Source organism: Podarcis melisellensis (assembly GCF_964234715.1).
Source record: "Podarcis melisellensis genome assembly, chromosome: 3".
NCBI lineage: Eukaryota > Metazoa > Chordata > Lepidosauria > Squamata > Lacertidae > Podarcis > Podarcis melisellensis.
Window position 1 is genome coordinate 112,507,109 of NC_138530.1, and position 25,384 is coordinate 112,532,492.

Consider the following 25,384-nt stretch of genomic DNA (forward strand, 5'->3'; position numbering starts at 1 on the left):
GCAACGGCCATTTAAAGTGAGCGCCGCTCGCTAATGCCCGGCGGCAAATAGGTTCCCGCCGCAGAGACGCGGAGTTTAGGGACGGTGAAGTGTCTTATCTCCGCCCGTAAACGCCCACATTCATATGAAATGCGGGTGTTTAATTTTATTTCATGGCTCTAATGGAAACTATATATCTCTGTCTGCGCGCATCTGCATTTTCATAGCTCTAAGGGCATTTTTTAGAGCGTGAGGCAGAACCGCGCCGGGTGGGCTTTCCCCCATTAGACTACAATTCCCATCAGCCCCGGCGAAAGCGGCCGGCGGGCGGGGGTGACGGCAATTGTAGTTCCAACGACATCCGGAGGTTAAGGCGAGAGGAGGCCAATCGGAGCTCCCTACTAGCGTGCCGAGGAGCCAATGAGAGCTCGGAAGGAAAGGCAGCCAATGGCTGGCTTTGATTCGCCAATCTGCGAAGGATGCTTAAATTTAAAGGGTAATGTTAGGAGGGCGGGGAGCTGAGTCTGCCATTGGAGGCGATGGAGCGAGCTCTATAATAAGCATGTTTACATCGGATTAATTTTCCCCCCGTCTAATTCCCCCCCCCCCATACCAGGTGCATTTGGAAGGAAGTCTAGATTGAAACCTGTTAAAGCTTCCACTTAAAACTTAACTGGGTAGGTTTAAAGCCGGGAAAGTAATCAGGGGTGAAATATGTTGGCTTTATATTTGGAAATGGACTTTTACAAATGTGACACAAAGAAATTGGGTATTGGAGGGTTCCTACTGGAGCCAGGGATTGCTATACTGACTCAGGGGCTAAGATCAAGGAGACGTTGTGTTCTTTATCTATAGGCTTCGCCACTGAACCCACATGAGAAATCTTGGTATCTGAAGAAGTGTGCATGCACACGAAAGCTCATACCAAGAACTAACTTAGTTGGTCTTTAAGGTGCTACTGGAAGGAATTTTTTTTTTTTTTTTGTTATGAGAAATCTTGTTATCTTACTGTTCTCTCTTGTTTGTTTCCCCAGGGTTTTGTGATTTGTTGGGTCATAATTTTCCTTTGGGGGATGGGGAGAGGAAGTGCAGCTGAAAATAGAAGAGTAGTGATTAATGACACTTCTAAGATTTTAAAAGGATCCTTTGTTTTGTAAAACAATCTTAGTGAGAACGCTGACCAGTGATTTTTTCCCCTGGCTATTCAGTATTGGCACCTTTTTTTTCTAGAAGAAAAGCATGGCTCCTGACTTTTTGCAGTACTGTACAGTTTAAGGATTGCTTTTGAAGTTCACATTGTAGCTTACCTTAATGTAAATGTCTAAGATAAATATTTTAATGCAATCTGTATGTCAAAGTTTAGGCAGTGTTGTACAGTGGTTCTCAAAGGGTGTGTGGCACAATACACTGGTGTAGCAGGAGCGGGTGGCAAAGAAACATTTAACCAGACAGGTCTTTCTATGTAGTGGCGCCCGCCCTGTGGAACTCCCTCCCATCAGTTGTCAAGGAAATAAACAACTATCTGACTTTTAGAAGACATTTCCTGTTTAGGGACGTTTTTAATATTTGATGTTATTTGATTTATTATTAGTTGCTAAACAAAATGACGTATTTGAATCACATTTACCTGAGAAAAAGGGCCAACTTTCCTTTAGGATAACTTTTATAGCCCAGCTGGATTGCAAAAATCAGTAGATTGGTAACAGATGCTTCAGGTTACAGACTCCGCTAACCCAGAAATAGTACCTCAGGTTAAGAACAGAAATCGTGCTCCGGCGGCGCGGTGGCAGCAGGAGGCCCCATTAGCTAAAGTGGTGCTTCAGGTTAAGAACAGTTTCAGGTTAAGAACGGACCTCCGGAATGAATTAAGTACTTAACCCGAGGTATCACTGTTCTCTGCTCATGGTCCATTAGGAAGAAAGTTCAGGGGATGGTCTCTGAGGTGTTGAGGGACTCCTGGGGTCCTAATTGAAGAGGGAAGATAGGCAGCAGAGAGGTTTTAGCTGAGGGTTCCTCATCTGACCGCTTGTGGTGTTACTTGGAAAGTGCAAGAAGGAATAATGACAATTCTGTTTTTGTAACTTGAGATGTATAGCTATCTCAAATTGCCTTCTGTAGAACTGGGTGTGTACATATTGTGCCACCACAACAGAATATAGTATAGTAATAAAAATAGAGCTTGCTCTCAGAAATTGTACTTTTTCTTGGTATATTTCTATACAAATGTGTCCTTTTTTAGTTTTGCATTGTGAGATATAAATGAACTGCCTGGTCGTGGTATAGTGTTTTCTTACAACAACAGTATTTACAATTTAAATTTGCTGAGTGGTTGTTTTTACTTATATTTTTAAAGAACAGTTCAGCTGAACAAGAAAAGAAAAGGGGGGAGAGAGAAATAAAATATATACTTATATACATATAGGTAAAGGGACCCCTGACCACTAGGTCCAGTGGTGACTGATTCTGGGGTTGTGGTGCTCATCTTGATTTATTGGCCGAGGGAGCCAGCGTACAGCTTCCGGGTCATGTGGCCAGCATGACTAAGCTGCTTCTGGCAAACCAGAGCAGCACACGGAAATGCCGTTTACCTTCCCACTGGAGCGGTACCTATTTATCTACTTGCACTTTGACGTGCTTTCGAACTGCTAGGTTGGCAGGAGTATATACATATACATACGTACAATTGTACTTAACTAATATTGTATTGTTATGTACATATGTACTTACAGTATATACTTATCTAATACATAGGCATTGTTATTATCCAAATGCATATATGTTTATTTTAAACCTATATTATGTATTAATGCATTCCAAATATCATTATACTTGTCCATGCAAAGTCTGTGTTTGTAAGCAATCCATTCATAAGTTGCAAGTGTAATCATATAGTCCAGCCATTGATTAAATGGAGCTGTACACTTAATCTTTCCAGCGCATCAATGCCAGTCTTTTGGTCATAATAAGAGCACAAGGAATCCATTTACGTTGTTCAGTTGTCAAATTCCATATTGCTTTAGGTATGTCATTGAAAAGAATATTTTCATCTGAAATTTTTAACTTTTTCTGCACAGTCATAGTTATACTGTCTCCCAGAACCTAATAAAGAAATAAGGACAATAAAAAGTCAGAAGAAAGAAAAAGAAATGAGAAAGCAATAAAGAGGACTCCACCTGTTAATTACATGTATAAAAAGATTATTCAAACTACCGTATTTTTCGCTCTATAAGACGCACCAGACGACAAGACGCACCTAGTTTTTGGAGAGGAAAACAAGAAAAGAAATATTCTGAATCTCAGAAGCCAGAACAGCAAGAAGGATCGCTGCGCAGCGAAAGCAGCAATCCCTCTTGCTGTTCTGGCTTCTGGGATAGCTGTGCAGCCTGCATTCGCTCCATAAGACGCACACACATTTCCCCTTACTTTTTAGGAGGGAAAAAGAGAGTCTTATAGAGCAAAAAATACGGTATTTAAGGTGTTCACTCCGGAATGTTATCAGAGTCCTGACTTAGTGTTATGTTCAAATTAGGGGTCCTGTTTTGTTTTGTTTTGTTTTTAAAGGTCTGTTTCACATGTAACACTAAGCCACAGTTTTGTGCTATGTGGGGGAGTCTCAGTGAGCCTGAATGAAGACACTTGCTCACAGGCTTCTCTTTTCCCACTTGTAGCTGCGCAGGATCACATCTTTGCTTGGGTTTTCTGAGGCTCTTCTACATATCATATCACTGAAGCACATCCTTCCCCACCCAACTGTTGCTATCAGTCCCAGCTGCTTCCCCCCCCCCCCCTGCCTTACAGATAATATAAGGCTGCTGCTGTTTATATAAGAAGGCTTTACTTTCAGAAAAACATCCAGTCCAATCCTTGCAATGTACGAATCCTGCCCACAGCCACCCCTGGGTGGACTTGAACCACCAACCTTCAAAGGGGCAGTTGTAGGCACAAAGCAAACCTAGGAAAAGCTGTCTCTGTGGAACTAAGTGCTGGCACGTGAAATCTTTTATTTAGTCATGAGAAATGTATGCAGTCAATTTCATGCAGTATAAACCTATTGGTAAGTAATAGATTAACTGGGCACAAGTAGATTCATATGACCATCATGTGGCCTTTAATTACTGGTTGTAGAGATGTGGGCTTTTGTTTCCCCATTCCTTCATATGCATGCTGCAGTAGTGGAACTATAGAAGGGTGAGTGGCCTGCTTCCGGAATGCATAGAAATATATCAGACAAAAGAAACTTTAGACTGCTGACATTCACGGTAAGTTTACATATTTATAGACTACATTTGTAAGATGTTTTGCGTAGCACATTTGATTGTATATTGTATCGTGAATAAGCTGTGGCACCTAAGAGGTGATTAACTTTGCAATTCTAAGTAGTTATTTGGCAGTAAGTCTCCTTAAGCTCAGTGGGACTTCTTTATGAGTAAACATGCATAGGATTGGGCTCAAAAGTAGTTACTTTGAGGATTTCAGCTACAGTGATTGTGCTGGTCAAGAACAGACTGGCACAAGGGAATACAGTGGTACCTCAGGTTACATACGCTTCAGGTTACAGACTCATGCTAACCCAGAAATATTACCTCAGGTTAAGAACTTTGCTTCAGGATGAGAACAGAAATTGTGCGGCGGCAGCAGAAAGCCCCATTAGCTAAAGTGGTGCTTCAGCTTAAGAACAGTTTCAGATTAAGAACGGACCTCTGGAACGAATTAAGTACGTAACCAGAGGTACCACTGTATATGTTCATGACTTAACATTACAAAAATGTCTATCAATATATGATTGGGCCAAGACAATACTGCGAGGAAGTGACTTTAATAACAAAATGTATATAAATGTATTATGTCATCCTGTTTAGATTGGACCCATGAGAATATAGTGAGGAAAGAATTGTAATTTATTCTGTTGAATCCCAGTATTCTGCTTTTCCTTCAAGAATCTCAGGCAACGTTAGTGGGATTATTGCACTTTTCTCCTCAATTTGAGGGAAGGTGAGTTGTGTGTGGCAATGACTGACCCAAAATTGCTCAGTGGGAATTTAAACTCAGGGCTCCCTCATGCAATAGTCTTGCATATTGTCTCTCCAGCGGGTTGTGTGATGTTGAGTTTGTAATATTGGGTGGGTTATGAGAAAAGGGGTCAAGTGAGCAATGTATATTACAGTGGTACCCCGCAAGACGAACGCCTCGCGAGACGAAAAACTCGCAAAACGAAAGGTTTTTTCGTTTTCGAGTTGTCTCGCAAGACGAATTTCCCTATGGGCTTGCTTCGCAAAACGAAGCTTGCCCCGGGGACAGCGGGTCTTCTCTTTTGAAGCAAGGGGCGGCGGGGAGATCGCTTCTCCCCACCGCTCCTTGCTTCAAAAGAGGTCCGGGGCAGCTCTTCCCGCTGCCCCCGGACCTCTTTTGAAGCAAGCGGCTGCGGGGAGATCGCGTCTCTTCGCAGCCGCTTGCTTCAAAAGAGATCCCGGACCTCTTTTGAAGCAAGCGGCTGCGGGGAGATCGCGTCTCTCCGCAGCCGCTTGCTTCAAAAGAGATCCCGGACCTCTTTTGAAGCAAGCGGCTGCGGGGAGATCGCGTCTCTCCGCAGCCGCTTGCTTCAAAAGAGATCCCGGACCTCTTTTGAAGCAAGCGGCTGCGGGGAGATCGCGTCTCTCCGCAGCCGCTTGCTTCAAAAGAGATCCCGGACCTCTTTTGAAGCAAGCGGCTGCGGGGAGATCGCTTCTCTCTGCAGCCGCTTGCTTCAAAAGAGATCCCGGACCTCTTTTGAAGCAAGCGGCTGCGGGGAGATCGCTTCTCTCCGCAGCCGCTTGCTTCAAAAGAGATCCCGGACACCTGCCCCAGCCGCTGGGCTTCGTAGCGCTGCTGCGAAGCCGGGCGGGGGGCGGGAACACCTGCCCCAGCCACCCCGCTTCGGAACGCTGCTCCGAAGCGGGGTGGGGGGGCGGGAACACCTGCCCCAGCCGCCGGGCTTCGTAGCGCTGCTGCGAAGCCGGGCGGGGGGGCGGGAACACCTGCCCCAGCCACCCCGCTTCGGAACGCTGCTCCGAAGCAGGGGGGGCGGGAACACCTGCCCCAGCCGCCGGGCTTCGTAGCGCTGCTGCGAAGCCCGCGCCCCCCAGCCTTCAGAAGAGGTCCGGGGACAGACTGTCCCCGGACCTGGTCTGAAGGCGGTTTCCCTAGGAACGCATTAATTGATTTTCAATGCATTCCTATGGGAAACCGTGCATCGCAAGACGAAAAAACCGCAAGACGAAGAGACTTGCGGAACGAATTAATTTCGTCTTGCGAGGCACCACTGTATTCCTCTTCTACAAATGCATATACAAACATTATTGAGTGCTAGAATTGTAAGAGCCAGAATTGTGACAGACATATTAATTAGAGATGAACAAATTGGTTTCTTTACTAAATTATTTATTTTTCTCTGTACGGTCCTTGGTGAGGAAGGAATAAATATATTTCTAGTCTGTGTCACTTTTGCATATGTGTGCATCAGAACACCCAGGAAGTATGAGTACTATTCCAATCTTCACACGAGTCTGGGAAGTTTGGCTCAAGTCAGTTTCATATCAGAATGAGCAAAGATCCGTTTCCTTAAACATACCTAGTTTTAATGCAGCTGTAGCACAGTGGAGCTAGAATGTTTCCTGAACATTATTCTAAATTATAATTTATTTGGGACTGGATTTTTGGTCAGGATTGATAGGAAAGGGGATTTAACGCTAATCTAGTCTGATTTTGGTTTCGTTTTCTAAATGTGTTGTAACTTGTTGAGAGCCTCTGGGATAGGGCAGTATGAAAACAGAAAAAAGATGGAGCAGCATGCATGGCGGAAGATTTAGAGGGGCATGATAGTTGCTGTGCCAGCCTGCAACTGGTAGCACTTTTGAGCCAGGATCAGCACCAGTGCAGTCACATGAGGCCAGTGGAACTGGGCTGACAGAATCCAATGAATTCAGGTCAGCTCAGCCTGTACCTGAACATCCTGCCAAGGGAACTTCCGCTGGCAGCACTTCCATGCCCATATGTGGTGGGCAGAAAGGGAAGTTCCACACTGCCTCCAAGTGGCAGGAGCCTGGCAGAACTGGGCGGAAGAACACCTCTGCAACTCCAAGCCTCCCTCTGGCATAACTTAACGGTGGTGGATTGCTCCACCTCTCTGCTTTTACTCTTGGTTCTGTCTTGCTTGGAAAGAGAAAACTAAATAATGTCTGCTAGTTTTGTACTTAAAAAAGAACAAACCCACCAAACTCTATCAGCGTTTCTCAACCTTGGGCCTCTAGCTGTTTTTGGACTACAACTCCCATCATCCATAGCTAGCGGGACCAGTGTTCAGGGATGATGGGAGTTGTAGTCCAAAAACAGCTGGAGGCCCAAAGTTGAGAAACACTGCACCATGTTTTATTTGATCCTCTGAACCTGGCTCAGTGACCAAACTTGGTCTGAAACTGGTTTCTAAGCCTTGCTTTACGTAAACCATGGCTTAGTTTTGCATGCAGACCCCGCAAACTTTATAAACAGTCAAAGGCTTCCTCCAAAGAATCATGGGAGCTGTAGCTAAGGGTGCTGAGAGTTGTTGTTGTTTAGTCGTTTAGTTGTGTCCGACTCTTCGTGACCCCATGGACCAGAGCATGCCAGGCACTCCTGTCTTCCACTGCCTCCCGCAGTTTGGTCAAACTCATGCTGGTAGCTTCGAGAACACTTTCCAACCATTTCGTCCTCCGTCGTCCCCTTCTCCTTGTGCCCTCCATCTTTCCCAACATCAGGGTCTTTTCCAAGGAGTCTTCTCTTCTCATGAGGTGGTCAAAGTACTGGAGCCTCAGCGTCAGGATCTGTCCTTCCAGTGAGCACTCAGGGCTGATTTCCTTAAGAATGAAGAGGTCTGATCTTCTTGCAGTCCATGGGACTCTCAAGAGTCTCCTCCAGCACCATAATTCAAAAGCATCAATTCTTCGGCGATCAGCCTTCTTTATGGTCCAGCTCTCACTTCCATACATCACTACTGGGAAAACCAAAGTTTTAACTTCGTGATGTCTCTGCTTTTTAATATGCTGTCTAGGTTTGTCATTGCTTTCCTCCCAAGAAGCAGGTGTCTTTTCATTTCGTGACTGAGAGTTAGGTGAGCCCTATTCCCTTCTGAGAGCTACAATTCCCTGAGTAGTTTAACAACCAATGCCTCTTCCCAGGGAACTCGGGGGAACTGGAGCTCTGTGAGGGGAATAGGGGGGACCCTAATAAATCAGCCTTAACAAACTCTTTGACTGTTTGAAATGGTATCATAGTTATTTTAATGTAAAGTGTGAATGCGCCCTCTGGGAAACTGTCATGTGATGGGCCAATGGCCGTAATAAAGATCAATCCAATCAATCCAATCCTCTGAGGTGTCCCAAGATCTTGTTGCTTTTTGCTGCAACAGACCCTTCGCTCAGCCGTTCCTCTGGATTAAAACACAATGAATAGCTGACCATGCTTCTGGGCTGGCAACCCAAGTTGCCCAGAGGTGCATTGATTTTTGTCTATTTTATAACTACCATCTTCTGAACCAGAGATGGGAATCTTTTTGATCCAGGAGGCCACATTCCCTTGCCGCTAATCTTCCAAGCACTGCATGCCGGCTCTGGGAAGGCCAAAATGGTGGAGGAGGTCCAAGATGGCAGTGTATGCTGGGCAGCCCCAAAGCGTAGCCCCTCTCCACTCATTTGTGCTCCCGAAGCAGCATTTTTCTATGCAAAAGCAGGAACTGAGGCGCTGATAAAAGCCCGCCAAACCTGTGACTCAGCCTAGTGAGGGTTTTCAGAGGATTAAATGTGCTCCTAGAGGAGAAGCTTCTCATCTTCCCTCAGTTGTCTCCTGTAACATATGAACACACCTGATCCTGTTCCCTTTGTGTGTGCCGTGTTAAGCAATTCTCCCTCCTCCACTTTTATTATTGAGCCACAGTTTCAGATTGCAGTTCTTTTGTTTAGGGCATTTTAAGATGTTTTCGCGTTGAGAGGAACCGAGAGGTTAGAAATGGGCAGGAGCCCTCAAGTTCAACCAACTTCATTTGTGGTATAATAGGCATTCGTGTTGCTTGCAGTTATGTCTGGAAGTACTTTAGTCTGTAGAAGGGAAGGTGTTAACTACACTCAGTATGGTTTGTCTCCGCTACTGGCATTCTGCCAGCGTGGAAAGTTGGGTTCAAATTCTTGCTCAGCCACTAATCTTAATGGACAACCTTGCTCTAGTCACTTTTCCCCTCTCTCAATCTAGCCTACCTTGCAGGGGTGTTGTGATGGGAGAGGGAAAGGAGTTTAGGTGTTCTAAAGACCCTTGACGCCGTAAAGGTAAAGGATCCCTGACAGTTAAGTCCAGTCGCAAACGACTCTGGGGTTGCGGCGCTCATCTCTCTTATTGGCCAAGGGAGCCGGCATACAGCTTCCAGGTCATGTGGCCAGCATGACTAAGCCGCTTCTGGCGAAACCAGAGCAGCACATGGAAATGCCGTTTACCTTCCCGCTGGAGTGGTACCTATTTATCTACTTGCACTTTGATGTGCTTTTGAACTGCTAGGTTGGCAGGAGCAGGGACCGAGCGACGGGAGCTCACCCTGTTGCAGGGATTTGAACCGCCGACCTTCTGATCGGCAAGCCCAAGGCTCAGTGGTTTACACCACAGTGCCACCCGCGTCCCTTGGCGCCATGCCTAGCCCCAAAAGAGGGCATTAAAAAGTGATTGTTTGCCCGAGGGAGGGGAAAATAATAATGGGGTGTACACAACTTGTTTTTTTTTAAAAAAAGATATTTATTAAAGTTTCAAAAATTATATTAAAACAAAACAAAACAACAATACAAACAAACACAAACAAAAACAAGTATAGTTTCAATCCCTTATTTTCTTGTAATTTACTTCCCCGGCTTCCTCATACCTCCCCTTTCTGTATTCCAATTTCTAATTATTAATTCAGTAAATCCTCTCCCTTATTTTTCATTTAATTTTTAGCCTTTCTTTTCTTTTTACTTAACCATTACAGCTGGAAACCACATAATTTCTAAACCAACGTCATTCTAACATTCATTAATTTTGCAATGTTTCCTAAGATAGTCCTAAAATTTCTTCCAATCTTCTTCCGCTGTCTCTCTTCCCTGGTCTTGGATTCTGCCAGTCATTTCTGCCAAGGGGGTGTACACAACTTGTTTCCCTTGCCTACTGAAAGGAATTTTCCTACTGCAGGGCTAGCAAGACTGTCAGGTCGGAATTTGGAAGTCAGGGTAGCAGAGTTCAGATGCTGCTGAGGCAGGAACTCCTTTTGAGAAGGAAAAGAGCAAAATGTAATCGTATTGGCCGACACAGAGTTGTGTTCTGTAATGTGGTTTTACCTGAAGATCTAACACATTAGATCTGGATCACCAACAAGGTCGGCAGTGACTCCTGAATCTGGCTGTAATCAGGGTCGGATTTAGGTTTGATGAGGCCCTAAGCTAGTAATGGGGACCTTTATATGTCCAGCTGTCCTTTGCCAACAACAATTTGTTGCTCTTTTTGTGCTGAATATGTGCTATATGGTAATTTATGGACCTAATAGGCATCTAAAGCCGTTTGCACATAACAAATAGGAGCCTACACAACACAAAACACTGTTGCTGTGTGTAGGTTTTATTTTATTTGTTTTTTATCTTATATTTTAGAAATGTATATCAATTTTTTTTTCTTTTAAATTTTTTGGGGCCCCCAAGAGAGTGGGGCCCTAAGCTATAGCGCGTTTTGCTTATACGTAAATCCAGCACTGGCTGTGATGATGTATTTATTATTCCAGCCAGCCACAGAGTTGGTGGCTTCAGCAGAATACATGTAGAAGAGTCCTTGTTCTCAGCAAAACATTTTCTATTCTTCTGCGTTTGGCAGCAGGCCTAGGAGCTACTGTTTTCGGTGTGTTCTCCTTAGTGCTGCTCTCGAATAACAAAGCCCACAGGTCACCCTCCTTCCCATGTTTTAAAAATGTGTTGCCTGTAAATGGATTCTCAGTGTTTTGAGCAAGCGGTTGATTGAAGAAGGATGAAAGCTTGGATGGCAGAGTTAATTATACACCGGGTTGCCTCACACAGGCCATATTTGACAAGCTTGTGAAAGGCAGCCTTGACTGAGGACACTGGAGAGCCGTGTGCAAACAATTATAACAGCCCCCAGCGCCGTTTGTCATTGCAAGCCAAGGCTGACAATGGGTAGGGAATATTTAAACCTGTTTGCAAATCTATAAAGCCAAGCACAGCCCACTGCTACAGGTTACTGAAAAGAGGAGGAGGAGGTAATCCAGCTCTCTAGCAATACAGATTTTGCTATCCTGGTATAGAGATGGTAGGAGAGGGATTGTGGCAGCAGCAAACCAGATAGCACTTCTTTCCCATTTGGCTTTTCCAGTGTACAAAGCCTCCTATGGTAATGGAAAATAAAACAAAAGAGATGTCTTTGAGAGAGGGCCAATCTTCCCTTGCAACTTTAAGCCACAAAAACATTACTCTGGTGCGCTTCTGCAAACAGCAGTCTCCCAAAAAGCTTTCCGCGCTGGAAGATGAGGAGCATTGCAGGCCAGGAGGCCTTGTGAAAACTAGAAGTCTGTCTCAGAAAGCGGAGGATATTCCCTACAGTGTCTTGACAGAAGTGGTAGACAGCACTGACAGACAGGTCAGTTTAATAAGATAGAGGGGATGCAAACTAAAACTTTTGGGTGGGTGGGGAGTCTTTGTGAGAAATTAAAGCTCCAGTCTTATGTCCACTTAGCTGGAAGTAAATTGGAGACTATATCATTAGTTACCATAATCCTTTTTCTTTGTCCGCCAGGAAGTAAAATGTACCCCTTTTTGAAAGCAAATTGCCTAAAGAGGTAAATAATCTCCATCAATCAATGGTTTATAAATTGTTTGCTTTAGTAGCTACCACTGGGCATCAATTTGTGGGCAGCATATTAGTTGAAAATAATAGTAATTGCTTGGAAAGGGAAACTATCATAATTATAGATAAGCTGCTTATTGAAAACTGATTCTAGCAATAGTTCTTAACAAACAGGCTGCAGACATTTCAGCAATTCCTGTTTTTCAATAGATTTATAGACCAATTCATGATGTGACTTGAGTACTTTGGGTCATACTTTAAATAGAGGTCTTTCTCTCTCTTTCTTTTAGCTTTGTATATCTTAAGTGTAGATATTTTCTGTGGTTTGTGACAGAGAAACTCAACTTGAAATAATCTTAAATTTAAATGATACCACTGAGTTTGTAAAAAGATCATTTGCCAAAGCAAGTTAGTTTCCTGCAGGTTGATTTATAATACACATGTGCCATTGAGATCAGGCGTAAAAGCTTTTGTTGTGCCACAGATAGTTATTTCACGTATTCTGTAGGGCTTACTACCAGGTAAGTGAGGCTAGGATTGTAGCCTTAGTTCAGAGTAAACATGCATACGATTGTGCTTTGTTCACACTTAATTAGTACAGTATCTGGATTATGTTGTTGAAACCTAGCTTTTTGGATGTGCCGTTTTCAAAATTGTATGGTGAACAAAAACCATACTACATATGTTGAAGGCTGACATGCATCGAGTCAGATTTACCAACATGTGGCTTGCAAATTCTTGCTGTGCTGTATTCCTTAAGTCTGCAGTCCTAGTCCCACTGACCTTGGAGTAAGCCCCATTGAATTCAGTCGAACCTACTTCTGAGCAGATATGGTTAGGGTTGTGCTAGAAGCTGTTTAATATACCCTGTAAACCTTTTGAGCTTTTGATAGCCCAACGCATACAATTCGTGTTAACAGGTTCAGTCCAGTTTCCCTATAGAAAAATAGTTAGCAGAGTTCAGAGACAGAGGCTGCATTCACATCTCCCTAGAGACTGCAATCTACTCACAGTATTAAAAGCTGGCAGTGATCTACCCCCTTTTGGGGGGTTCAGGGCAAAATAATTGAGCTTTTTCTAAGGAGGAGGAAAGCCCTGATTTTTGAGAATTCAAGCCTAAGCTCATGTGAAAAAGGGGAACAGCCACTTGCCAACAGATCACTGGGGAAACAAACAGCCTCACTGAGTAAACTGTCTTCCGTTCTGCGAATCGTGCAACAATGGAGGGCAGGGCGAGGGGGCGCTAAGGTATTTTACCCACACTAAGGAAAGGGACCCAGCTATTGACCGCGATCTACCAAAGCCTCCTGGATCTGCCAGTAGATTCCGATCGACCTGTTGGACATCCCTTCTATAAACCATGTACAGTACTTTACTACTCCTTGTTTGCGCTGGGGATAAACAAACCACCACCCCTAGCTTAGTGGTTCGTCCGCATCAGTGGTCTGTTTCGCTCAAGCCATATTTAGTAAGCCAGAAACAAACCATTTCTCTTTGGAATGCAAAAACCACAAACCCTGGTTTGGCCTTAATGCTAATAATTGTGGGTTGTTTGGTCAGCCATCTTACATCGCTGTGTGGATGCAGCCAGACAATGAAAACAGACAAAGTTGATAGCAGGGTGGCAGCAAACTAGAAGTGAAGAGGATTAACAGAAACTGCTTTCTGACAAGACACAACATGGTGCATTTTTGTGCAACTGGGCATAAATCCGGGGGTATTTTCTATTCACCTTTGTTTGCAATGGCAGACAGAGGTTGCAAATAGAGGCAATGTATGGGGTGGTGTCTACTAGTTACTGACATTTTCTCCAAGGCATGAGGAAATCCTCTATGCTTAGGAGCAAAAGAGAATTTGTGGGGAAAGGGGTTACTACCCAACTTCTCTCAGGCAAGGTCTGGGTATAAGAGTTTTCTAACTCAACTTATTAAGCGGTGACTATGTTTCTCTTAAAACTGTGTTTGTAATGTGTCTTGTTTAGTATGCTCTGAGAACAAGAAGACTTGTAAAGATACTAAGAGCAGAGACTAATTTGAATAATATAATAAAAATTGGGAGACATACAGCCCACGCCTTAACATGTTTACTCAGTGAGTTCAGTGGAACCTCCTTGTTAGCTTGCTTAAGACTGTAACTTTAGAAAAATTAAATGTTTAAATATTTAACTTTGTGGGTATACATTTAAATCTTGGGAAACTCAGGATCCAGCAGCGAATGCTGAGTCACTGCTGCAGGATGTCAGTGTCAAAATTCAAGAAAGGCTATCAAGTTGGCATAGAATGACGTAGGAATTCAGAATGTTTAGAACGGATAAAAGAATTTAATGTAACTAAAGATAGTAAAAATGTGATAGGTTTACCTAGCTGTAAACACACCTGTTGAGGTGTGTATGCTGTTGATTTTAAATGGGGTAGTACCTTGGTAGGTCACTTGTTGCAACTGGACAGCAATTACAAGGGTGTTTACTTGTTCATTTTTAAAAATAGTTTTTAAATGAAAGGAAGGTTTGGAAAGAAAAAGACATTATGGGTTGTATCCACCTAAGTCATAGAGTAGACCCATTGAAATAAATGGATTTGGGTTACTGTATTTACTCGGATGTCGTGCACACCTTTTTTGGCCAAATTACGTCACAAAAATTAGGGTGAGCATTAGATTTGATGGCGCATTTACATTCACTAGCAAATACTTTTTTGGTTTCAAGGTTTTGAAAATTGAGGTGTGCATTAGATTTGATGGCTCATTAAATTTGCGTAAATAAGGTAGTTATGATTAATTTTAATCCATTGATTTCAGTGTGTTTACTTGGAGTATGATTTAAGCCAAATTCCTTACAGTTGAAATCCAGACGACAGTGGCAAGAACGGTTAACAAAAGTGATCAGGACTTATACCTTGGCTGTGTTAGTTTGTTAGGCTAAGGACTAAATGTCCTCCTAGAAGAGAATTGCTGGTGGGCTTCCGGAACCGAGGTTTGACTGTATACGTCAAAGTAAACACCACAGTACATTATTTCTGCTTTTGTTTTCTCTGTAAATTTCAGGTTGTACCTGGGCATACTTCGCCTGCCCACATATCGGCATCAGCAATGAAGCACAAGTTTGCATTTGACAACACTAGCTTTGTGGAGGACTTGGACAACTTACCCCCTCCTCATTCTCAAGTGAATGCTATTACCGTCAGTATTTGGGGTATGACTTGCCAAGCCTGTGTACATTCCATAGAAGGTAGAATATCTAAGGTAAAAGGAATTGTAAACATCAAGGTGTCTCTTAAGGAAAGTAATGCTGTGGTCAAGTATTTGGAACTGGAAATAAGTCCCCATCAGATCTGCCAAGAAATCAAGGACATGGGATTTGATGCCAGCGTTGCAGATACAACGCAGTCTTCAGGGCAACAGACCGATGAAGATTTAGTTAAGATCAAAATAGAAGGCATGACCTGTCAGTCTTGTGTTAGCGCCATTGAAGAAAAGATTGGGAAACTACATGGGGTGAAGAAGATCAGAGTGACCCTCAGCAGCCAGGAAGCCATCATTGCTTATCATCCATTTATCATTAAGCCCGATGAATTAAAAAATAGCATAGACAGCCTGGGATATGAAAGCACTATTAAGCATAAACAAGCACCATTGAAACTTGGCTTGATTGATGCAGAACGTTTACAGCAGATAAATATAAGGATGCCTGCTGACCGAGAGACAATAGAAAACAATGGGACCAGTGCATCTGTTGTAGAGCTCCGTGTGGAAGGGATGCACTGCAAATCTTGCATCGACATCATTGAAAGTTCAGTCTCAGACTTGCCTGGTGTCCAGCGTATTAAAGTGTCATTGGAACAGAAAAATGCTCTTGTGTGGTTTGACCAGAATCTGATCACTCCATCCTCACTGCGGCAAGCTATCGAAGCCCTTCCCCCTGGTAACTTTAAAGTCTCCTTTTCCAGTGAAGTTGAGGACCATAATGGACCGCTTACCTTAAGCACGCCATCATCTTTGCCTTGTGTCTCTAGCAACCCTGCTCACGTAGTCCCGCAAAGTGAATCTTGTACAACTGTGATTAGGATTGATGGAATGACTTGCAATTCCTGTGTAAAATCCATTGAGAGCGCCATATCGCAAAGAAAAGGAGTCGGACATATATCTGTGTCTTTAGCTGAAGGCACTGCCATTATATACTACAGTTTGATGATAACCAACTCTGAAGAACTCAGATCCGCTATAGAAGACATGGGATTTGATGCTTCTGTCTTAACAGGTACAAAGCAGTTTTTCTGAAATGGAGACTTCCTCATTGGAAAGGATCTTGTCACCTCCATAACAGTACTAGCATCTAGGGATGGGCAAAAGTGTCGATTTTGGTTTCTCTCAGTTTTTTTTCAAAATCCGAAATTGAGTTATCCACATATCCACACCAGCTTGCAATTAAAAACCGCAACTCATTCATTAGCAACTTAGTGTGAATGTCTCTTAGTATATACTTTTGTATGGAATTTGGCCCAATATGAACATTTTTGCAAAGCTTGTTTTTCTAATATTTATTTTTAGAAATAAAAAAATGCATTTTATATGTTATTGTTACTAATGTGTGCATATTATACACACTTTTCCTTAATATATGCATTTTATATACATTTAATAATAATAAATTGTATACTGTACTGCCCTACCCCCCCCCCGCCCAGGTCTCATTTCATGACTAGAGAACTGCACTGCAAAATTTGGAGAAGCTCAAATTTCTGGGATGAGTGTGTTTCGGTTCCCTTAGTGTTTTGGAAAGCGCAAATTATGTAGATTCACCTTTAAATGTGAACGGAATTGAATTTCTCCCCCATCCCTACTGATCAACAAACTGTATAACCTGTGTACTGTCTTGCTTAAACATATTGCAGTTTAGTTTCTAAGTTATACAGCAGTTAGCAGCATTTCTCTGGAGTTCAGCCTAGTCCTCAGTAGCTGTTTCACTGCTTGGCTTTGGAATCACGAAACACCCTGATGTGCTTGGTCTTGATCCTTTTAAGATTTGGAATACAATACATAGGCACAGCCTAGGAGAAAATCCCAAACCTGTAAATGGAAGTGTAGCATGTTGGGTCAACACTGTATGTCAGTAAAATAGTTCCATGGTTGCTGTAGTTGTGCTGTTGCTCATATGAATGCAATTTCTGATGTTCTTATTCAAGATACCACCAACGGGAGACCTGCTACTGTTGGAAGTATGGAGACTAGCATGTTGGCCTCTGCTTCTCTGAGAAGTGAAACTCTTTCAGAGTTGCCATGCGGAGATGTTTTGCCACAGAAAAGGAACTTGCATAATGACCCTCCAAAGACATCCACAACAGGAAAAACCGATAAATGTTTCATGCAGGTCACAGGCATGACTTGTGCATCGTGTGTATCAAGCATCGAGAAGAATCTTCAAAAAGAAGATGGTAAAATAGCTAATATGCAGTATAGTGGTTGTTTTAGTAGCGCCTTCGGGTGCATTGAGCCTGTGGCTTTCAATTGCTGCTGGCTATCTGCACAGCAGAGGTTATATTTTCTGAGAATCCTCCGGAAAAACAAAGGACCTGTTGATGGCATTTAACCCAGTGTTTCCCAAACGTTTTTGGGCAACGGCACACCTGTTTACTGAAAAAAAATCTCGCGGCACACCACCATTAAAGCCCCGCCCCGTGACGTCAGCGCGCAGCGTCACGCCGGGAGGGACGCACAAAAGTGAAAGTTTTTTCCCTCCCCCTTGCTGGGGAACCTCCAAGCTTTGGGGGTGGGAGGAGGCAGCAGAGCGAGGGACTGAGGGACGGCGGCAACTGAGGCGGCGGCGGCTGAGGCAGAGCTGGGAAGGGGGTTTCCAGGGGACACGGCAGCTCCTCGAAAGGCTTCTCTCAGCTGCGCTCAATCCGCCTCGGAGAGGATTTCCCCTCCGGTCCCATGCGTTCGTTTGGGGCATCGCTCCGGCTGCTCCCTCTCCCGCCGCGCAGGAGCGATGCCTCTCTCTGGCTCTCCCTCCGCGCAGGCTGAGGGAGGGAGGGAGGGGCGCGTGTGACCCGTCTCTGCTGGGAGACCAAACCCAGCGAGGCAGAGTCGCGCGGAGGCGCCCAGGCAGCGCTGCCGGCTGCGAGGAGGAGCGCCAGGCAGCAGCAGGAGGCGCGGCCTCTCCTCGCCGCCGCCGCCCCGCCTCTCGCCGCCCGACTCGCCCGCCTCCCTCCAGGCATCTCGCGGCACACGAGGCAACGTCTCACGGCACACTCGTGTGCCGCGGAACACCGGTTGGGAAACACTGATTTAACCATTGTACTGTGGAGAGTGTATTAACCTATGGTCTGTGTGTGTGGTTTGGGAGCTGCACGGCCAGGGAAAAAACAATGCTGTCCAGGGTTGTAAATACTGCAGAGAGAATAACTGGGTGCACTCTTCCCACCTTAGATCAAATCTATGCTGTCAGGTGCCATAAGAAAGCGGCAGAGATAGCGCGGGATAGTGCACACCCCCGAAATGATCTCTTTCAGCTTCTGCCTTCTGGAAGAAGGTACAGGGTTATAAAGACCAGGACTAGCCGCCTGAGAAACAGTTTCTATGCAAATACAATTCTGGCTCTATACGCAGCATAAGGGGTGTCTATAGTATAGTGTATTTTAAAATGGGGTTTCAGAGTTTTTAGGGTTTTTTGAATGTTTTATGTAGTTTTTCAGTTTCATTGTTCTGCATGGGACAATGACAATAAAGATAACGTATCGTATCTGGATTGTTTGCTGCAGATCTGGGACCATAGGAGGTGAATTAGCATCCTGCTCTTGAATGAGAATATCTCATTCTATCAAGTCTCATTTATACATTGCTTAGCCTCCCTCATAAATATAGATTCTTTGAAGTGAGGACCATTTATTTCAGATAGGCATGCTTCCAAGTAAAGGGGTCTAAAATAGTAGCCTGAGTTGAATAACAAAAACATCTGTTTAACAGTAAGAGCTGCGTACTGCTCTCATTGGTTGTAGGTGACTCATAAATTATTATTATTATTATTATTATTATTATTATTATTATTATTATTATGTCCGTTTTTAGATGGCTTACTATTCACAGATCTCGGGTGTGGTTAACAATCTGGAAAAACAAAATTCCTAATCAAAATACATAACTAGTACAGTAAGCACAATTTCATATGGTTTTCATGAAGAGAAATCCAAATGCGTGAATGCAGTTCTCTCCCTACAGGAATAGTTTCTGTCCTCGTTGCCTTGATGGCAGGGAAAGTTGAAGTAAAATATAAGCCGGACAGAATTCAGCCCCTTGAAATAGCCCAGCTGATTGAGAACCTCGGTTTCGGAGCATCAATCATGCAAGACTATCCTGGTGCAGATGGCAATATAGATCTTAAGGTGAGATTCACAAAGTGTGTGCTTGTTTGACTGAACCTTTTCTCTGCCTCTTAACACATCTCAGTCTTGTTCTCATTGGGTTTTCTGTCGCTAGAGGCCTTTTGTGTGGTCAGAAAGTTGGCATCTTGATCGATATTTGCCTCCACCTTTGCAGCTTCACATTTTGAGCAGTTTCTGCTTCCTGATTGTTGGGTATTCTGGCTGGGAATTGGAATCCACAACATCTTTTTGATTTGGAACTCCTCTAACTCTTCCCGTCAGTTTTGCTAGTTGCAAGTATTCTATCATAAGTGTCTGTTATCGTTGGTGATGTTTCGCTTTTCCAGTTTCTCGCCACAAGTATTCTAGCTGCCGTGATTGCATACATGAACAATGGTCTTATATATTTTTTAATTTCTGTCGGTAAGATACCTAATAGAAAAATCTCTGGTCTTTTTTTAAAAGTAAGTTTGAATAATTTCTTGAATGCATTGTAGATATTGTTCCAAAATTCACGGATAACTACACAGGTCCACCACTTATGATAGTATGACCCTGTATCTTTTTTGCATCTCCAGCAAGTTGGTGATCTGCTTTTGTACATTTTAACAAGTTTTAAAGGGGTATGGTGCCATCTGTATAGCATCTTCATTGTGTTTTCCCTAAGATTATTACATGCTGTAAATTTAATATCTACCCTCCACAATCTTTCCCATTGTTCCATGTTCAGATCAGAAAGTATATGGAGAATGGAGAATATTTAAAGAATATTTAAGATTATATTGTACAAATAATATTATACTAGCAGAACTTGAATTATACCTGTAAGTAAAAAAGTGTAACAGATATCTTTTTGGATTATATTAAAATAATATGCAATAACATAAAGCTGTGTGAGAAACAGTGACAGTATAAACAGTATAATGAGAACGATTGGAAGTTTTACACCCATAACTTTTATTTAACTGTTATTTGAGATGATGTATTTTCTTTTTGTATACTTCCCCCCCTTTTCTTCACATCCTTTCTTTTCTTTCTTTCTTTTCTTTGTTTCCGCTGTAAATGATCTTTTTTGTTTGTATTTTAAATTAATAAATATTATTAAAAAGAAGAAAAAAAAGAATCCACAGCATCTGGAAGGCACCAAGTTAGCTGTACCTGAACTAGGTGGACCAATGGTCTGGTGGTTTATAAGGCAACTTCCCATGTTAGTACTAACTGCAGTTCTCTTTCAGGTTCTAGGGATGACCTGTGCTTCATGTGTTCATAACATTGAATCCAAACTTACCAAAACGCCTGGCATTCTTTATGCATCTGTGGTGCTGGCTACTTCCAAAGCTCACATCCGCTTTGACCCGGAAGTTGTTGGTCCTCGAGATGTTATAAAGATTATTGAGGTAAGGTATTAAAACATTTTGTTATTATTATTTTTTTAAAAGCCCAACTGCATTTGCCTTTGCCGCAGGAGCTAGGGGTCAGTATCAGTAAGGTGGGCGTTACAAGTTTTGTGCCAGCCAGGCTGCTAGTTGTGTTTACTGGTTAGAAACTTTCATACTAGACACATGGCTGCAGGCTATTGTCGTTTCTCAGGGAAATTGTTGTTGTTGTTTAGTTGTTTAGTCGTGTCTGACTCTTCGTGACCCCCTGGACCAGAGCACGCCAGGCACTTCTGTCTTCCACTGCCTCCCGCAGCTTGTTCAAACTCATGCTGGTAGCTTCAAGAACACTGTCCAACCACCTCGTCCTCTGTCGTCCCCTTCTTCTTGTGCCCTCCATCTTTCCCAACATCAGGGACTTTTCCAGGGAGTCTTCTCTTCTCATGAGGTGGCCAAAGTATTGGAGCCTCAGCTTCAGGATCTGTCCTTCTGGTGAGCACTCAGGGCTGATTTCCTTAAGAATGGAGAGGTTTGATCTTCTAGCAGTCCATGGGACTCTCAAGAGTCTCCTCCAGCACCAGAATTCAAAAGCATCAATTCTTCGGCGATCAGCCTTTTTTATGGTCCAGCTCTCACTTCCATACATCACTACTGGGAAAACCATAGCTTTTACTATACAGACCTTGTTGGCAAGGGAAATAGCAGGCTGCAAAACAAATGTGAAAATGATCCCGGGAATGGTGTTGAACATTCCTCAAAATCTTGTAAAGCAAAGCGTCAATTTATGAAAGTGCTTCTTGAGATCTTGTCTTATAGCACATTGAAGTTTACTGTAATGGTTGCTCAGAGTAGAGCTTTATAGGAAGCCCAACACAAGTTGCAGATCGGTAGCTTAGCAAAAAGTCTGACATTTTTTTAATTTAAGGATGATCAACCCCAGTTCTGCAGCTACTGTAGGAAAAATGAGGATAACAAACAAGTCTGTACAGTGAAGCACAGTCAGGAGAATCATTCTGGATAATGGGAGAACAATAATATTCTTCAAGGAAATAATTTCTTTTTTAAAAGGTAGTCTTTTCTGGCATGTTGGTTTCCTTGTTTACTGTGGAATTCTAAAAACAATAAAGGAATAACATTTTTAATTTTGAATCAGTCTGTGGATAGAAGCTGTGTGAAGCCACTTTGTAGGAAAAATTTAAGTGATGAGATTAAAATGAAAAGAGGAGAAGAAATGCAAAAATGAGGGAAAGTAGTAATAAATTCCTGTATAGTGTTATTCGAAAGAATTAAGGTGGTAACGTACTGGTGATATTTGATAGTTTTTAGTGTAGTTTTATTTTTGACGTGCACGTATCAACAAAATAGAAAACTTACTAGAATAACAAGCAAAATTAAGAGGATCAGTCACGTTGCATTTACACGACATTTCCTGTCGACTGTTATTGTTTAATATCTATCTTCTTTTCAAAGCTACCTTATGGAATCTCTCCAAAGAAGTCCATGCATGGACGGCGGTAGCCAATTATAGTCTTTTGAAATTTTCTTTTCTGCTTTGAGGTTTCCTTTTACAATCAAGTGGTATATAAATTTTATTGGGGGGGGGAGATACATAATGTAATGCCGTTTTTGGATCTAGACATAGCACCGTTATTAGTCCCATTTCATAGAATACCCTTTTCGAAAACTCATTTATTTTTTCACAGGACCACCACATATGGAAGAAGGTTCCTGACTCCCTACTTCCCATCTAGCGCAATGGACTACTCACCTGTAATTTTACTAAGGATGTGAGGAGTCATGTACCATCTGTGTATTAGATTAAAATAATTTTCCCTTTTATGGGCTCTTTCACTCAGTATTTTGTCCCAAACACTATTCCACTTGGCTTCATTCATGGAAACATTTAAATTATGCTCCTGAGTTTTTCTGTGGAAGTCTAGGGTTTTCTTGCAACAGTGCTGTATGGATTTTTGGATAAGGTTCCCTTGTCTGTGAAGGGTCTTTGAGTAAATATTCAAAAACCATTAAAGGTCTGGTCGGTTCTGATACATTTTCAGGAATGATGATAAAATGCATAATTGGATATAATTGGATCCAATTAGTGTTTGTTTTCTCCAATTTTCCTTTTATTTGGGTTCCAGTTAATATTTGATACTAGTGAAATAATAGCAAAACCAGCTGTTTTTAGATTTTGGAAAGTCTATACAAATCATAGCTACATATCGGGAAATGGTTCTAAAATCTGAAAACCCAGATTTTGAGAGCTTGAAAAATCATAGAGCAGTGTTTTAGTTTTATGTAACCAGCAGTACTTCATTTGAGCTGTTTTTATTTCATATTTATTTGTATACTATTTCTTTCTTTTTTTGTAAAGGGGATTGGTTTTCAAGCATCTTTGGCTAAAAGGGATCCAAAGGATCATAACTTGGATCACAAAGAAGAGATCCGACAGTAAGTATAGCTACATTATATGAAAGGGTGTGGTTGATAGATACAGATGATATCTGTGGTATGTAGGTATCTGTGCGACTGAAAATTGTGAGTGTTAAATTTTTTGTGGGTGCAAACGTTTCACATTACCTTTGATTGTCTTTGTTTTACAGAAGTGTAGGTAAGTATATGAATACCTTGAGCTGAAACGTGGAATCAGAAATCTATATTTGGGGTTCAGTGGTTCCTCAGTTGGTACTGCTATCAGCAGAAGCAGGCCTTGTGCAATATTTGCCTATTTAGTTACCAAGGAGATTTGAAGACTCTAATACTGTGGATTCCCTGCCTTTTCAGATGGAGGAAATCGTTCTTATGCAGCCTGGTATTTGGTATCCCTGTCTTGATCTTAATGATTTACATGCTAATACCTGATGGTCAGCAGCACGGATCAATGGCTCTGGAGCAAAATGTGATCCCTGGATTATCTATTCTCAACCTTCTTTTCTTTCTCCTTTGCACTTTGGTTCAGGTACATTTCAAGAATATTTCCTTTCTTTTTAATCTCCCATTACATAATTGGGTATTTACAGAGAGGACGAAAGGCTTGATCAAGCCAGCAAAAGTGTTACAAAAATAGGTGGTTTTCTTTTGACAGTTCTTCGGCGGATGGTACTTCTACGTCCAAGCCTACAAGTCCCTTAAGCACAGGATGGCCAATATGGACGTCCTGATAGTGCTGGCCACGTCTATCGCCTACATCTACTCATGCGTCATTCTGATGGTTGCCATAGGTGAAAAGGCAGAGCAAAGCCCCATCACCTTTTTCGACACCCCTCCAATGCTGTTCGTGTTCATATCTCTTGGGCGGTGGCTGGAGCACATAGCAAAGGTAACGTATATTAAGACTCAGTCCTAGAGGGGACCCTGCCAGAAGCAATGTGCTGAGTGAGGTGACACCACCATGCTAGCTTGCCAGCAGACGGGTCGCTGTTGCTTGCTGGGAAGGAGAGAGAGAGAGAGAAGGTGAGGCACAGAGAGGTGCAGATGCACTAGTGCAGACATGTTCAACTGGTTGACCGCGATTGATAGGTCCCCAGGGTGCTCCTGTCGATCGTGGGATTCAGAAAGGTGGTCCTGATCGATCACGCATCGCTCTGCCCCATTGTTGCTGTTGCCGCCGCCACAAATCCCTGCGTCGGTGGCATAATGTTTGAATGATACAGTACTGTGTACAAGAACTCTGGGCACTCCACCCCAAAAAAGCTCAACAACTTTGGGAATCCCACCCCCCGGCAAAAAAAAGATCACTGCCGGTTTTATTATTCTGGGAGTAGATCGCAGTCTCTAGAGAGTTGGACGTGCTTGCTAGTGTAGCAGTTCCACCCTCACCCAGTGAGCACTTTTGGGACCCCACAGAATATCCGTTCTGACTCTGTGCTTTGAGGATGGAAACATAACCTTGAAAGATCCCCCTCTAGCCTTTCTTTGGAAACCGAGTTGAGTAGGAGTTCACAACTTCCCCAGGTTAAGTCTGCCTGCATTAGTAATTTACAAGAGTGAACATTAAGTTTAAGCAACTGCCTTGGTCACATGTGGGAGTTAGTACAGAAGGAACAATTGGTCTTGCATGAAGAAGAAGAGTTTGGATTTGATATCCCTCTTTATCACTACCCGAAGGAGTCTCTAAGCGGCTAACATTCTCCTTTCCCTTCCTCCCCCACAACAAACACTCTGTGAGGTGAGTGGGGCTGAGAGACTTCAGAGAAGCGTGACTGGCCCAAGGTCACCCAGCAGCTGCATGTGGAGGAGCGGAGACACGAACCCGGTTCACCAGATTACGAGTCTACCGCTCTTAACCACTACACCACACTGAATGGTAGATGTGATAGGTTGCTAATGACCTGGATGGGTTTGGTACCATCCTTCATCAAATGATGGAGGTAGAGGAGCAAAGAACTCTGGGAGGCAGGCGCAATCCCCTCATGTTTCCAAAGAAAGGCTTGCGGATTTCCCACAGCCATCTGGTTGGCCACTGAGAGAACAGGATGTTGGACTACATGGCCCACTGTCCTGATTCCTATGTTTTTGTTTGGATTCTAGAGCAGGGAACAAAAGGCCAAAATGTTACAGCAATAAAATTCAAGAAGTACACCAGTACCCATAGATAACTGGGCATGTTTATTTTTCAAAAGCAAGCATACACTTGGCTCCCAGCCCATACAGCGCTAAGCCATCTACATAATACTATACAGTGGTACCTCGGGTTAAGTACTTAATTCGTTCCGGAGGTCCGTTCTTAACCTGAAACTGTTCTTAACCTGAAGCACCACTTTAGCTAATGGGGCCTCCCGCTGCCGCTGCGCCGCCAGAGCA

The 25,384-nt window shown here is 43.1% G+C and overlaps 1 protein-coding gene across 2 annotated transcripts in view; it reads left to right on the plus strand.

The window, feature by feature from the left end:
• Positions 1-3,797: 3,797 nt before the first annotated feature.
• The window catches only part of ATP7B (ATPase copper transporting beta), a 42,883-nt gene continuing 21,296 nt past the window's right edge, over positions 3,798-25,384 (plus strand). Inside the window, exons 1-8 of one of the 2 annotated variants that reach the window (XM_081905947.1) lie at positions 3,798-4,238; positions 14,893-16,105; positions 17,031-17,279; positions 19,063-19,226; positions 20,441-20,602; positions 22,956-23,032; positions 23,366-23,540; positions 23,667-23,900. In XM_081905947.1, the coding sequence (XP_081762073.1) occupies positions 4,188-4,238; positions 14,893-16,105; positions 17,031-17,279; positions 19,063-19,226; positions 20,441-20,602; positions 22,956-23,032; positions 23,366-23,540; positions 23,667-23,900 (2,325 nt within the window). In that variant the 5' untranslated portion in view covers positions 3,798-4,187. Of the gene's footprint in view, positions 4,239-11,317; positions 11,644-14,892; positions 16,106-17,030; positions 17,280-19,062; positions 19,227-20,440; positions 20,603-22,955; positions 23,033-23,365; positions 23,541-23,666; positions 23,901-25,384 lie in introns of those variants that run through there. The other variant, XM_081905946.1, reaches the window with a different exon arrangement.